This window comes from Ciconia boyciana, chromosome 3 (assembly GCF_034638445.1).
Source record: "Ciconia boyciana chromosome 3, ASM3463844v1, whole genome shotgun sequence".
Classification (NCBI taxonomy): Eukaryota; Metazoa; Chordata; class Aves; order Ciconiiformes; family Ciconiidae; genus Ciconia; species Ciconia boyciana.
In genome coordinates, this window is record NC_132936.1 from 69,304,648 (window position 1) to 69,317,697 (window position 13,050).

The 13,050-nt window shown below is 34.6% G+C and overlaps 1 protein-coding gene across 5 annotated transcripts in view; it reads right to left on the reverse strand.

The window, feature by feature from the left end:
• ZDHHC14 (zDHHC palmitoyltransferase 14) overlaps positions 1-13,050 on the reverse strand; it is a 112,558-nt gene that overhangs the window by 2,735 nt on the left and 96,773 nt on the right. For all 5 annotated transcript variants that reach the window (XM_072856042.1, XM_072856043.1, XM_072856044.1 and 2 more), the window contains 3 exons: positions 12,906-13,008; positions 11,022-11,131; positions 7,748-7,850 (listed from right to left, as the gene is read on the reverse strand). In XM_072856042.1, the coding sequence (XP_072712143.1) occupies positions 7,748-7,850; positions 11,022-11,131; positions 12,906-13,008 (316 nt within the window). The remainder of the gene's footprint in view (positions 1-7,747; positions 7,851-11,021; positions 11,132-12,905; positions 13,009-13,050) is intronic.

Sequence of the window (13,050 nt, forward strand, 5' to 3'; positions counted from 1 at the left end):
ACTCTGTGCAAACTCATGGAAAGACTTTTGGTTCCTTTACTGTATGATGAAAACCATCACTATGAATGCTTCCTCTGATATTTTCAGGTCCTCCAATTCCACCACTGAATAGTTTAATGATGGATGCACACACATTACATTCAGAAAGTGCAAGCAGACTACTTTGTCACAGTAGATAGGTAGTATTTTAAATGTATCTAAGTGGCTTAGGACTCCCAGACCAGCTACTTTTTGACAGGCAGAAGTCCGATCCTTACTCAGTTACATATTTCCAACACATATTTTCCAACATTTATCCTTCAGAAAGATAAATGCGCTGACTTCCTATTACATAAATTGAGTTCATATGTGTTGCAGGCCACAAAATTATGAACAGCCCCAGCCAAACAATTGAAGTGGTCCCATATAATTTCAGAGGGATTACTCACAGGCTTAAAGCCAAAACCTTGCATAAGTACCTTACTAAGAAGAAAACTGTCAGTGTCTTTTAAAGTCAAGCTTTCAATTAGTAATTCAGTGTGAATAACTCATTCTTGATTAATATATTGTTATTCACGCCTGCTTATTTTAAATAAACTATAGCCCTTCAACCAACCTTACTACGCAGACCTTAAAGATCTGTTAACTGAATTTTCAAACTTCAGAAAGACTAACAAAATCCATCTTCTCTGAAAAGCAGTAGCGAAAGAGCATGTTAAATTACAAAGGAATGCCTATAACCACTGGGGTACACTGAAAACAAATAATCTTAGCAGCTGACTTACTGCTTTAGTGAAGCTTCAGCAGGATCTTCAAAAGGAAATCATTAATGTGTTCCAGGCAATACAAGTACACAGTTTTAAATTAGCTGAAGGTAATTTACTTGAACTCATTGTATAGCCTGAATTCATTTTCTTCTTACCGAACTCTAGTGCATTTCAACGCAATCAATATAAAAAAGATAAAGTAGCCTCATAAAGCTCCATTAAACAGTGTTATAAAACTTTTTCAGGTGCTATATATCTCTTCTTCATTTTCCATGCACTCGTCACTTCCCTAAAGCCTCTCCTCTTATTCAGATACATTTCAGGTTTATTTTTTTGTTCTATTTAACAGTGATCAACATGACATTTCTTAGGGAAATCCAGGCTGTAAACAGCTTTCAAAAGTGACTAGAGTGGGGTTTATACTAGAAAAAGTAGATGTGTTCAATGAAGCTCTCAAAAACATCTGATAAAAAACAGCATATACTATACAGTAGACTATTCTTGAGTCTAAACAGCCAACACAAAACTAAACAAGGAAATCAGATTTTTTTTACATGGTGGTTTTTCCTTGATTCCATATTTCACTCTTAACTAAATGAAATTTAGGGCCCAAAGTCTTAACAGCTATTAATCACATGAATTATTCAACACCAGCATTTCAAATAGAATAAAAAAGCCCATGATTGTAACAAAAAGGAAGCCAAGCACTGAAATCTAAATAGGTAAGAATCTACTGTAGAAATTATTCCACTAGTACCTTCTTACGTCAGATCTACTGATATTATTTTTCAGTTACAATTTCCACTGTTTCAGTGGAACAGCAGATTCTGAAGGTAAGACAAGTTTAATAAGTTCTACAAGTACAGAAGTTCAATTATATATGTGCATAGAAATTTTTAGCCACCTCTGTATTTATTTTCACATCAAAAGGCACAAATTAAAGCAAATTAGACAAAACCTAAAATTCTGCATTTATTTCACAAACAATAAATACAAACAACTAAGGAAACAATATCTTTGATTTTTTTTTCCTGAAGAAAATATGATTTTTTTCTAAGCTACACAAAACATACACGTTAACATAGTTGTACATGGCAATATATTTTTCACATTTCTAATGCCAAAGCCAGAGATTATTTTGAATTTAAAATTAACTTTGTTAAAGATTTTCTAAACACTGGTAACATTAAAGAATTGTTACAGTTCTCAGAAGATGAAGAAAAGAAGGTTGAATTATCTCAGCATCTCTGAATGAAGTACAAACAACAAAAACTTTGGAGGAGACTGACAGCACTGAATGACAGTGCTCTGAAGTAACAGAAACGATAGGATGCTGAAATGCCATACTAGCTGGATGCAATAGATGGGTAAAGAGTGGAGGGATGGAGCTGTATAACTGTTCCCAACAGCTGTAGGATTTCGCAGTCAAAATCATGATATTGTAGATACTGTGCAACAACTGAGCCACAAAACCCACCAAGTCAATGGCTCCACTAACAAGTAGTGTAGTGCACCAGGAGACCTATGAAGAGAAACGCTTCTGAAGCCAAAGGGGAAACTATACCTGTTCCAGGGATTTTACTTCAGACTAGCTACTCTTTGTTCTTATGGACTGAATGTCCGTGAATGGTTAGAGCATGTTGGGTGCATTCTGGGAGCACATCTGAAAGAAATCTAGTTCATGTGCTCTGATACTGCTCTGCGATGTGAACGAAAATGCAGTAAATAGGCACAACCAAAAGAATTGCTTCTAAAACGTACCTCAATCCAAAGCAAAATGCTGAAGTTGATTTACTGCATGTGCCCTTAACCTATTTTAACTGTGAAGTAAAATGCTTTAATGAAAATCCTCTATCAACCCTGGCTGTGGTAATGTTGACTAGATAAGACACCTAAGTTCCATTTTGGGCAATGATAAATTATATTTGTGAAGTACAACAGTAAATATACAAGGAAACACACTCGTAAAACTCCCAAAACTCCCAGCAAAGTGGGGCTCCTATCCTTGCTGATCCTTGTACTGTCGTGGTAGAAATACTTACTCCTAATAATGAGAATATGAAAAGCAAAGGAGAAAGTATGCTACGATGGTCAGAGTTAAAGTTCCCTAGATCAGCTGAATTCCTGTTTCCAGATCAGTGCTAGAAATACTGATGTGAACATTTGGGAGAGGACTTTGCTGCACGTCTCACCGGTAATGAATGTTGCGCATGCACTATTATGGTTCCTGTAATTTTCAGTGGTACATATAAGTAAGAAAACAAAGACTCTAACTAGAGAATTTACATCCAGGAGAGGAAAGGGAGAACTGGAAATAAGGGAATTTGGCACACAAGGAACTACCTAAGGACTGAACAAGAGATGCCTAGAATGCAGGAGTACAAGTCAATTTCTTAAAAACAAAGAAATAAACCTGTCCTGACACAGAGGAAGATAGAAGTAAACTCTATCACTTGATAAGGCATTAGAGAATTCCTAGAGACATCATAGTAAAAATAAAGCAAACTAATGCCTCTAAAAAAGTGCATGGAGTGAGGTGGATTCTGTGTTTCTTCATAATGGATTACTAAAGAATAAAATATCCTGTATCAAAACCCAAGAATCAGCTCAGGCTTTTAAGAGAAAGTTAAGTACTACAGAAGTGCAGATCCAGGTAATGGTAGCTGATGGGTTTATGATGAAATAAGAACTTTTTTTCAGAATAGAAAGAAAATAAACCTTAAAATGAAAAAAGCAAGAAATAATAAAATACAGAGAAAATTATGATTTCACATAATGGGTGAGACACAGTGTTTCATGCAAAAAAAATTCTTAAGAATGAGGAGAGAGATACTTGGGCAAGCAAACTAATGAAGAGCTTGTAAAAATAATCAGCAATAAAACGCAACAGGGAAATACTTTGAAAATATCAGATCTACAGATCATTAGCTCCAAGTGACCATGCTTATCACTTCGATAAGGATATTAAGAAGCTGACTAATGAATTTACCAGATTAATTTCAAATTATATTGGAAAAGAAATTGAAAACACTGGAATGTACCACGAAAAAAATAATTATGTGCTTCCAGCCTTCAAAAAGTAAATACAACTTCAGCTTTTAGTAAAATAAGGGAGATACTAAGGACAGAACAGGAGAAAAAGCTCTTCTATCTATAAAGATCTAGGAAAAAAAAAAATCACAGTATGGTTCTATGAAGCACTGATTATAGCAACAACCCTGACTTTCTGAGATTATGACAAACTGAGTCACTAGCATGAGTAGGGTAGCTCCTATATGAAATATTCAAAGTTAATACTCGAAGGCAAAATTACCACAAAAGCTGTTAAATACAAAAATAGTGCCCCACAAATGGTATCCTGAATAAGAGATAATGTATTGCACTGAAAGCAAGTGTCTGGCAAGTTTAAACTTAGCCTGATATTTATTTTGAGGTTAAATTCAAAAATGATGCTATGCTAAAAGATGTATTAAAATAAATGAAAGTAGAATGTAATACTAAGCAACCTAGACAGATTTAGAATGACCAGTTGGGTCACCAACACCTAGTTGGGTGAAGCACAAGAATTCTATTTAGAAAGACACAAGTCAGTGAGTAAAAGATTTGAGGGAAGGGAAGAGAAGGAAAGGAAAGAGGGAGGGGAAGGAATAAGAGAAGACAAGTGTGATAGAAGACGCACATTAAAATCTTATTTTAACATCAATGGGCAGGAGACATTTTAGCACACTATATGGATTAAGTAGTATAACATGTAGACATTAAGATTCAATGTAGAGCTAAAATGATGTAATGCATTCTGGAATAAAATCCAGGGAGATTTTAATAAAATCCAGTACACCATAAAGGTGTACTGGAACACACTTCAGATTTCTAATAAATTATTTCCTGTACTCAAGAGTTAAACTTGTTAACACAGTGTAATTATCTCTGATGATGTATAAATGGCTAAACCTCTGCCATTTAAAAAGTATTTATGGATTAAGACTATGATCTACACGTGCTCTTAAGTCAAGGAATTTCACTTTCTCTGTCCTTATCTGAAACCGTAATAATACAAGCTGCAGTACCAGATACATCCCCTTCAAACTAGCCAGTTCTTTGTGGCCCACTTGCCTCAGCTCCAAGAAAACATTTTTCATTTTATGCCTCTGCCTTTTTTCCAAGAGGTATGCAACCTTCCAAAAGGGAAGACTGAATCATATTCCATTTTTTGCCTAACCTTTGTGAGGACACGAGGTAAAAAGGAAACCTTTTCTTCCACAAAGACTTTCCCTCTACTATTTTTCTTCCACTGGAGTCTTGGGCTTGAACTAGTCTATTACTTAAACCATCAATCACCAAATGAAATTTTGAACTTTTGCTGAACTTCTAGCAAAAGGGATTCTAGAGAATCTTGCAGAGATTCCTCTTCTTAAAAAAAAAACAAACCAAAAACAAAACAAAACAAAAACTAAACAAAAAACCAAACCAAACCAAACAAAAACACCCAAAAAACCCAACAGGATGCCGCATGCCTTGTTATGCTTCTGCCATAAAGTGTACTCCACTGCCTTTCACTCAGGAAGCTTCAGCAGTCTTTTTCAGGGGAGAACAAGTGAATGGCTGGTGTTCCCAGCGCTCCTGTTCCCAAACTTCTTCAGAAGAATCTAAGATTGTGTACTGGGAAGAAAGCTGAGAGAAACAGATACTGTAAAAGCCTGGAAAAGTAGTAGGAGTCACTTCATGGGAAAAAGGTTTAAATAGAATGATGACGTTTTACTTGATTATTTCTGTCAAAATTTAAATCGGTACAGGAAATCTGGTAACTGATCAGAATGGTTGAAAACAACTAAGCTAGCAGTAAGGTGAATTAATTTTGGTAGAAAAAAAAGAAAGTCTGTTATGCGGATGAGATTGAGATCTTAACTGTGAAACAGGGAAATAAGTTTTGTTGTTTGCTGCTTTATGAGATAGGTGAGATGGGAACCTGAAAGTAGGTACAGAGTCTACTGAGAAGAGCAAAAACATTGACCTTAGAACAGAGAAAAAGGGAAATGTGAAAAAAGAACAAATCGGAGGCAAAGTCATGTCCCACTGCATTGTTGCCAGCAGGAAATGAATTTATAATTTCTTATAAATTTCTTATTAATTTCTTATTGCTTCAAGCAACTCAGGAAAGAATGCAAGATTTTAAATAGGGAAAAGAAAATAGTGCCAGAGAGACTGGGAAACTAAGCAGGTCTTTAACAGTTTGCAACAAAACTCAAGGGAGAAATTTTAATGCTGATAGCCAGTTGCCACTAGAAGCCAATTGGTCTTGGATACAGACCAGGAATAATACCCTGAGAAAAATGGTATCACAGTCTTAAAGGTATTCTTCCATACCAAACACGACCTATTACATTTTTCAAGCTTTTTCTGAGAGATAATTTTCAGGAATGAAAGCTGCACTTTTCCAAGTGACTCTGATAACTGTTAAAGAACCCAAGCCTTTCCCAGCTTGAGTAGTATGATGTTCTAGGACATAAGAAGTTCAAATCCTTGAAGAATTTGCATATTTACAGGTATTACTCTAAAATCATAAAAGCTACCTGTTTGACTTAAAAGTAATACCATAACAGATTTCTCCATTTCTAGAGAAAAATTTAGTCAATTTTCTATCAAACTGACACAGTATTTTCTCATTAATAACTAGTAATAATGATAGTGTCTTCTTACAATGCAAGTATAATTCTTATAATGTTAAGATAATTTAATGCCAGGGACTTATTGTGGTTTAATGATCCTCACAAATAAGTAGTCTTGACAGAGTCAGAAAGTTTGGGTAAAACCTGAAACACCTCAGGCTATTTCTAAGGTTTGCTTTCTCTTTCCTTTTTTAATTTTTTTTAATCCCCTTTTCTCTTTTCAAAGTTACTTCTGTTTTTTTGTTGTTGTTGTTGTTTTTTTGAGTAAAATCTGCATGGAGCATTACCTTGTTCTGCACAACTGCAACTCACAAAAGATTCAGAGTTAATACTGTGTCTTTAATACATTTTCTCTTTAAGGAGACTAACAAATCTTCTATTTAATCCTCAAAATAATAAGTAAAAACAGCTTAGGAACTACAGCAAAATTTTTATACCAGTTTATCAGTGACACTAAAACTAAACTGTCTGGGAATAGTGAGTCTTTTCTTCTTTTGTTCAAAAGAAAGGCTGAATTATGTCAGAAGGCCTTGTGGCCTCCTCTTTTTTGGCAGAGGGAGGGTGTCCATAACTCATGGCTTCTTTGACAAAGTCTTAGAACCCACATAATATGAAGATATGTGGATAACAATTCAGAAATAGGCACATATGTAAGATGCTTGCCTTTGGAAAAAGTTCTCTTTCCAGTTATTCTCTTCTTCTTGGCACTGGAAATCCTATCTTCCATTATGATAGCCAATGCTACCAGCAAAAAACAAAGTAAAAACTATTGGCACAGTTTCAAAGATGTTTAAAAGCTTTTGTTGTAACAATCCAGTTGCCATTTTTTGTTCATTGGAAGTTCAGTGTCCTCCTGCTCTTTCTTCAACATACTTCTCCCCTAGAAACTCCTCTTTATTCATCTTTGCTTTTTAAAACACATTAGTCTATGCAAAACCGCAATGTACAAGCAAAGAAGGAAATAGAGTATGAAGAAAGTGCCATACAAAATAACAATTAGCTGGAAAATGATGAACCAGAGCAAGTCCATTATACTTGAATATTCCAGTTCAAAACACAGCAGATGTCAACAGTACAAGTCAAAATGCCAGTATATTCAATAAACCAACAGTGTAGAAAAGCCTCTCTTTTTTTAGAATCCATGAGCAATAACTACTACACTGTGTGAAATATAAATCAAAAAGAGCCTTGGGATTTTTTTCTTTACTAAACAAGTCATTCCACCCAGAGTGTCAGCTGTATCCAGTTAGTTATTACTTGATTAGTTCACATGAAAGTGGAGAAGGAAAACATTCACAGGAATCTTGATGAACAACACTATGGGATGATTCCTACCATGTTGCTCTGTGATTGTGTGGCCCCATACATAGTAATGCCATTTGATGGTCCTGCTAATTGCGGTGTATCTGGCTGTATAAATCCTCTTCTGTCAATTAAGCTACGGAAAAACCAAAATAAAGAAAAAGTGTTAGAGATATTTCTGATCAATAACTACCTCCTCTCGATAAAAAGAAAAATTTTCTATCATACAACAGACCTTAATACCTCGCCAATATCTTCAAAAGTCCCCTTTTATTCAACTGAAGTACAAGACTTCATTTCTACTCATCAGCAAGGCAATCGTTTCCTTGTAGTACTACCCGCCACACACTCATATGTACTGCTACTTTTCTGGATTTTTATCACAGATGAAAGATTTAGAAGCTTACCTCCAGATACCACAAAATGCAAGAATTTTAATCCATGGGTGTGAAAACAAATTACAAAACTCACTAGGGCACTCTGAGTCAGTATCTGTTTTGAAAGTTCTTTTGTTACCAGTTTCCACACCCCTAAATTAAAGCTACTTAATCACAAAATTTAGAAAGAAAGGAAGAGGAACTTTTGTTCAGACAACTTACTTGCCAGGTGTTTCATGACAGCTACTTAACACTGCTTATAGTGCTGCACTATTTTTACCAAAGTGATGCACTCATAAAATTTCTTATTTCCATCTAAGAAAATGTTTGTGGAGAAATTAATAAAAATAAGTAAAAATCTACATAAGATTATTAAAAAATGAATAGAATGGAATAATCTGATCTAAAAATTTTTGCTAAAATTCCACATACAATTTTATTCTCAATTTGAGAACTATAAACCTCACTTAGGTTCTGCTAGTTAATACTCATAAAAAGCTGAATGTACAGACCAAAGTACTGTATTCTACATGTGTAATAGCTCGTATAACTTCCTTAAAAAAACCAAAACAAAACCAAAAACTTTTCGACTATTTATGCTTCAATTCATTCAAAGTTGTTTTTTTTAAAATTATATGTAGCTTTCAATTATAGTTCCATATATTTTTAATCATAGGCCAAAATGTTTTTTCCTGTGACCTGAACAATGTTACTTCCCATCTGCAAAACTACAAATTTTACCACAGGATATCAAATTTTAACTGGAGGATTTATAGTTCCAGTTACTAAGACATAATGACAGGAATGCCTTAAAACACCTGAGAGCTAAAGTCAGCACAGAACTGGTTTTATTTGCTGATTTATGGGACCTCTAAATTCACTAAGGGTCAAGATGGCTTCAATTTTAAAAGATAAGAACAGGATGCATAGAAAAATCTAAGGCATTTCCCCTCTCAAAAGTCAATGAAGTTTCCACCACTTGGAGACCAGTTTAAGCTCTCCTCATGAAGGTCTGTAGAACAGGTTTTTATGTACATTCAAAACACTTAGAAATCCACCTGAGATTACAATCTGCCATGTGGAAAGCACTCCTTCAAAAATCAGATGCTTAAAAAAGTTATATGATTTATTATATCAGAACATGAGTTAGACCTATGCTGTCAGCTATGGATCAAATTAAGATTTGAAAGTTACTGTTGAGGACACGTAAAACCCATTCTGAATTTGCTAGCATAGGTTTCAAAATGAGAAACATAATCTTTAACAGAAGTGAGAAAAAATTGGATTATTTACAGATCCTCTCAATCTGCATTCCATTCTCAAAGGCACTTGAACATTTTGAATTTTAAGCTGTAATTGCTGCTAAACTACTTTATCAGAATTTAAGGAAAAAATTATTATTTAGTGACTGGGGACACAGCTGAAATTAAAAGTCAAAAAAAGCAAGGTTATAATTTACATTTTACAGTCAGTAAGTTTTTACCGTTGGTCACAAGATATCTCCCTGCGGAAACTCTACATATATTTTGGTATCTAAATAAGTTTTGTTGCTACATGGAATTTAGGAAAAAAATGTACAAACTCTTAAAACACAGGAGCTAATGCCAGTCTAGTCTAATTGTGTGCTGCTACTTGTATCAGCCTAAGATGCTATTTCAAATACTGAGAAACATTATGTAGTTTTAATAAAGATTTCCATTTGGAGTCAAAACAGAAGAATTTGAAGCATGGCATAGAGTTTTTGTGTCACATACTTTTATGAAAAGCAAAATGGCAGAATTAAACGGTTGGCTTCAGGCACCATCCACATAGGCAGGAAGCAGAGACAGGGTTACTCTTTCTCACCACAGGGGTTACAGGGTTAACCCAGTATGTGGAAATCTTAACTTAGCTGTCTCCTCCTTAGGAAAAGATGTCAGTCTCTCCTGTTGACCTTCAACTGCTCGTAGAAGAACCACCTCTGATGTTCATAATAGCAAAGACAGAAATCCCACTTCCAATGAAACACCTTAGTCACTGGACTATAAAGTAATTTACTTACTTTCTTCTTGATAGTTCAGATTCATAACTACATAATTCCACAAAAAGCAAAACAGCTTCAACCAATGAAGATGCCACAAAAATAATCTACAAGATGCCAGCCACTCCCTACAAGGGAACTGGGCCTGTATTGTACATGTAGTACACAAACTATCTAACCACTGAGCATTTGAATAAGAAGACAATTAAGTCTTTCCAGTTGCCAGTTTTATTTCTCTAGTCTCAGCTCTGTATTATATTTTGTTCAAGCTGAAAAACCATAAATCATATGCAGCCTTGAATATACAAATATTTTGGATTTCAAAAGTGGAAATGTATGCAGCAAAAATTAGACCATTAAGTTTTCTCTGGAATTGCTTTGGTGTAAGACCACCAAATTCAGTGTAATGCATATATGTTAACAGTAGTATAAATAAAGAAAAATTACTATCCATTTAAATAAAACAGTTCAGAGTGAAAAGACAAAAATGAACAATTACGTAGAATTAAGATTCCTAAACTCTCTTAAACTCATGTCACATTTGTTAGATATGTGAGAGTTTAATAAACTTTCAAATCGCCCATCATGCAACAGCTAACTACTAGAAATCGTTTACTGCCAAAAGTTGTTAACTGCAGTGGCAAAAGTTCAAACAACAGATAAACAAGTTTATTTTCATTTCAGATGTCAACCTTAAATACATCTTACAGGATCTGATCACTAACTTAGTTTAACCACAATTTACCAACTTGTCTCTTTACTACTGGAAAAAAACTTAATTAAAGCTTCAAATGGACAGTAAAACAAAACTTTATTTCTGTTGAGTAAGCTCAAGCAATCAGAAAGAACATTTTTTTCGTCAATAATCATGTGGCTTCATTTATACTAACAATACTTTTGATACTCTTACCTTGGAGAGAGGGGCCCACAGAGTGCAGCACAACAATTAGTAAAGATGTTGCCATAACTGTATGGATTATAGTTTTCTTTACCTCTTTTATTTGACCATGATCCTTTAATCTGAAGAGATATGAACAAGATGCATCACATATAATACAACACAGAAAATGGCTGAGACAAATTAAGGGTTACCAAAGCAGCAACATGCTACTTACATCAGAGGCAGACCAGAGAAAACCCATGATCACACTTTCCAAACAGCTTAGAGCTTTGGGCTGTTGTGAAAGGCTAGACCCTAAAATCTTAGAAGCAAGCACATGCTTTACCTCCATAGATTTAGACAACCCAAAATCTCAAAGGATCAATATACTTACAGTAGGAATTTCAGCTTCTAAACATAATGGTCTAAGCTTCATTTTACAAATATTATGGCATGTTCTACAGAAGAGGTTCAACTGCAACATACCATTAAAGCCAGCAATAGAGCACTTCTTTTCCATACTCTTGGGTAAGTTCTCAAGCTGTGCAATACCACACAACATTATCTTCCCTAAAGTTCACAAATGGCTCTAAAATACTATGAAGCAACTGCAGTCGTTACTACCTTTTAGCACATATTACGTTTTCTTTTAGGTAGTCTTGCTTTTCTGTTTGTGAGATACTTGAGAGCCTGAGTAAAATGTCTTACTGTATTCAACTGTAAATCTATGCTTTAAATGAAATTACTGAACGGTTTACTTGAAATTCAGACATGTTACGCTGCTGCAGTTCCCTGCTATCTGACTTTCAACAATCCAAGACAGACATTTATTTGAGGGAAGGGGGGATAGCGGAAGCATGCTGGGTCCATCTAGAGAGACAATGTTGGCCTAAACCTAATAACTAAGGAATACCAGAGTATCTCATCTGTCTTACTAATGAGGTAAATTTCTTCAAAGTCAGGCTACTTGCTCAGATACTTGATGCTGAGGCACAATTCATTCTGAGCCTGCTTGGTAAGTTTTTTTCTGGCTGATTGGTATTTATTGTAAAATTTATAATTTTAACTGTGACCTTAAACAATAACAAAACATGTGTTTGACAGTCCCAAAGATGCTACTTTTATATTTGCCAGATACCTAGGAAAAAAGGTACAACAGAAAATTACAACAAAATAATTTTAAGCTTGCAGTAATTTGTTAGATTACTTGCTAAATTCCAACAAGCTTTCTATACCATTAGCTACCTAGCTATTTTTATTTTCTCCTTTCATTAATTTTATATTTCTCCTTTTAGTTAGGGGAGGACACATGAAGCCTCCACACACAGTTAAACATAATTTCACACCAAAACAATGGAAACCTATGTGCAAAATAGGACAACTGTAGAAATGAAAGTTGACCTTTAAATTAATGATATACTCCTTGCCAGAGGTTTTAGACCTCAAACTGGCAAAGAAATTTCAAAGGAAAAATAAAATAAAGGATGAAATTTTTGTTTTGAGAATTTAACAGACTTTGAAATTTTTATAGTAAATAATTTTTGAGTCAAAGAATATTTAGGACTCCCAGTGAACAAGAGATACTGAAAATTATTTAGTAATTTCCTACTGTATTAAATACACTTGTTTCTTTGTCTCCTCTCTTCTATATTTTCCTATTTCAAGATACAGGTCCTGTGGGTTTAAATCATAATGGACACACTATGTAACCAGCACATTTTCAAGCCACAACAAATAAAGTCCAAAAGATCTCTTCTGGTATTTTGAATCAAGCATGACCAGGTTTATTTCCTTCTTTCCTACTGAGGCATTCACAAAATTATGCAGGCAGGTATGACTTCTCTAAGACTAACAGAGAAAAACCTCCTCATTACTATTTAGAAACACGTATGTAGAAATATACTATGAACTTACATCTTCATTTGTTGTTTGATTGGAGCTGATCAAATACGTGTGAAAACCTGAGAGGCCAACAATGGACCATACTGAGAAAAAACACACCACAGCTTCCAGCACAGTAATTGAAAGTCAAGGAAATATATACAAATGGAAAAAAAAA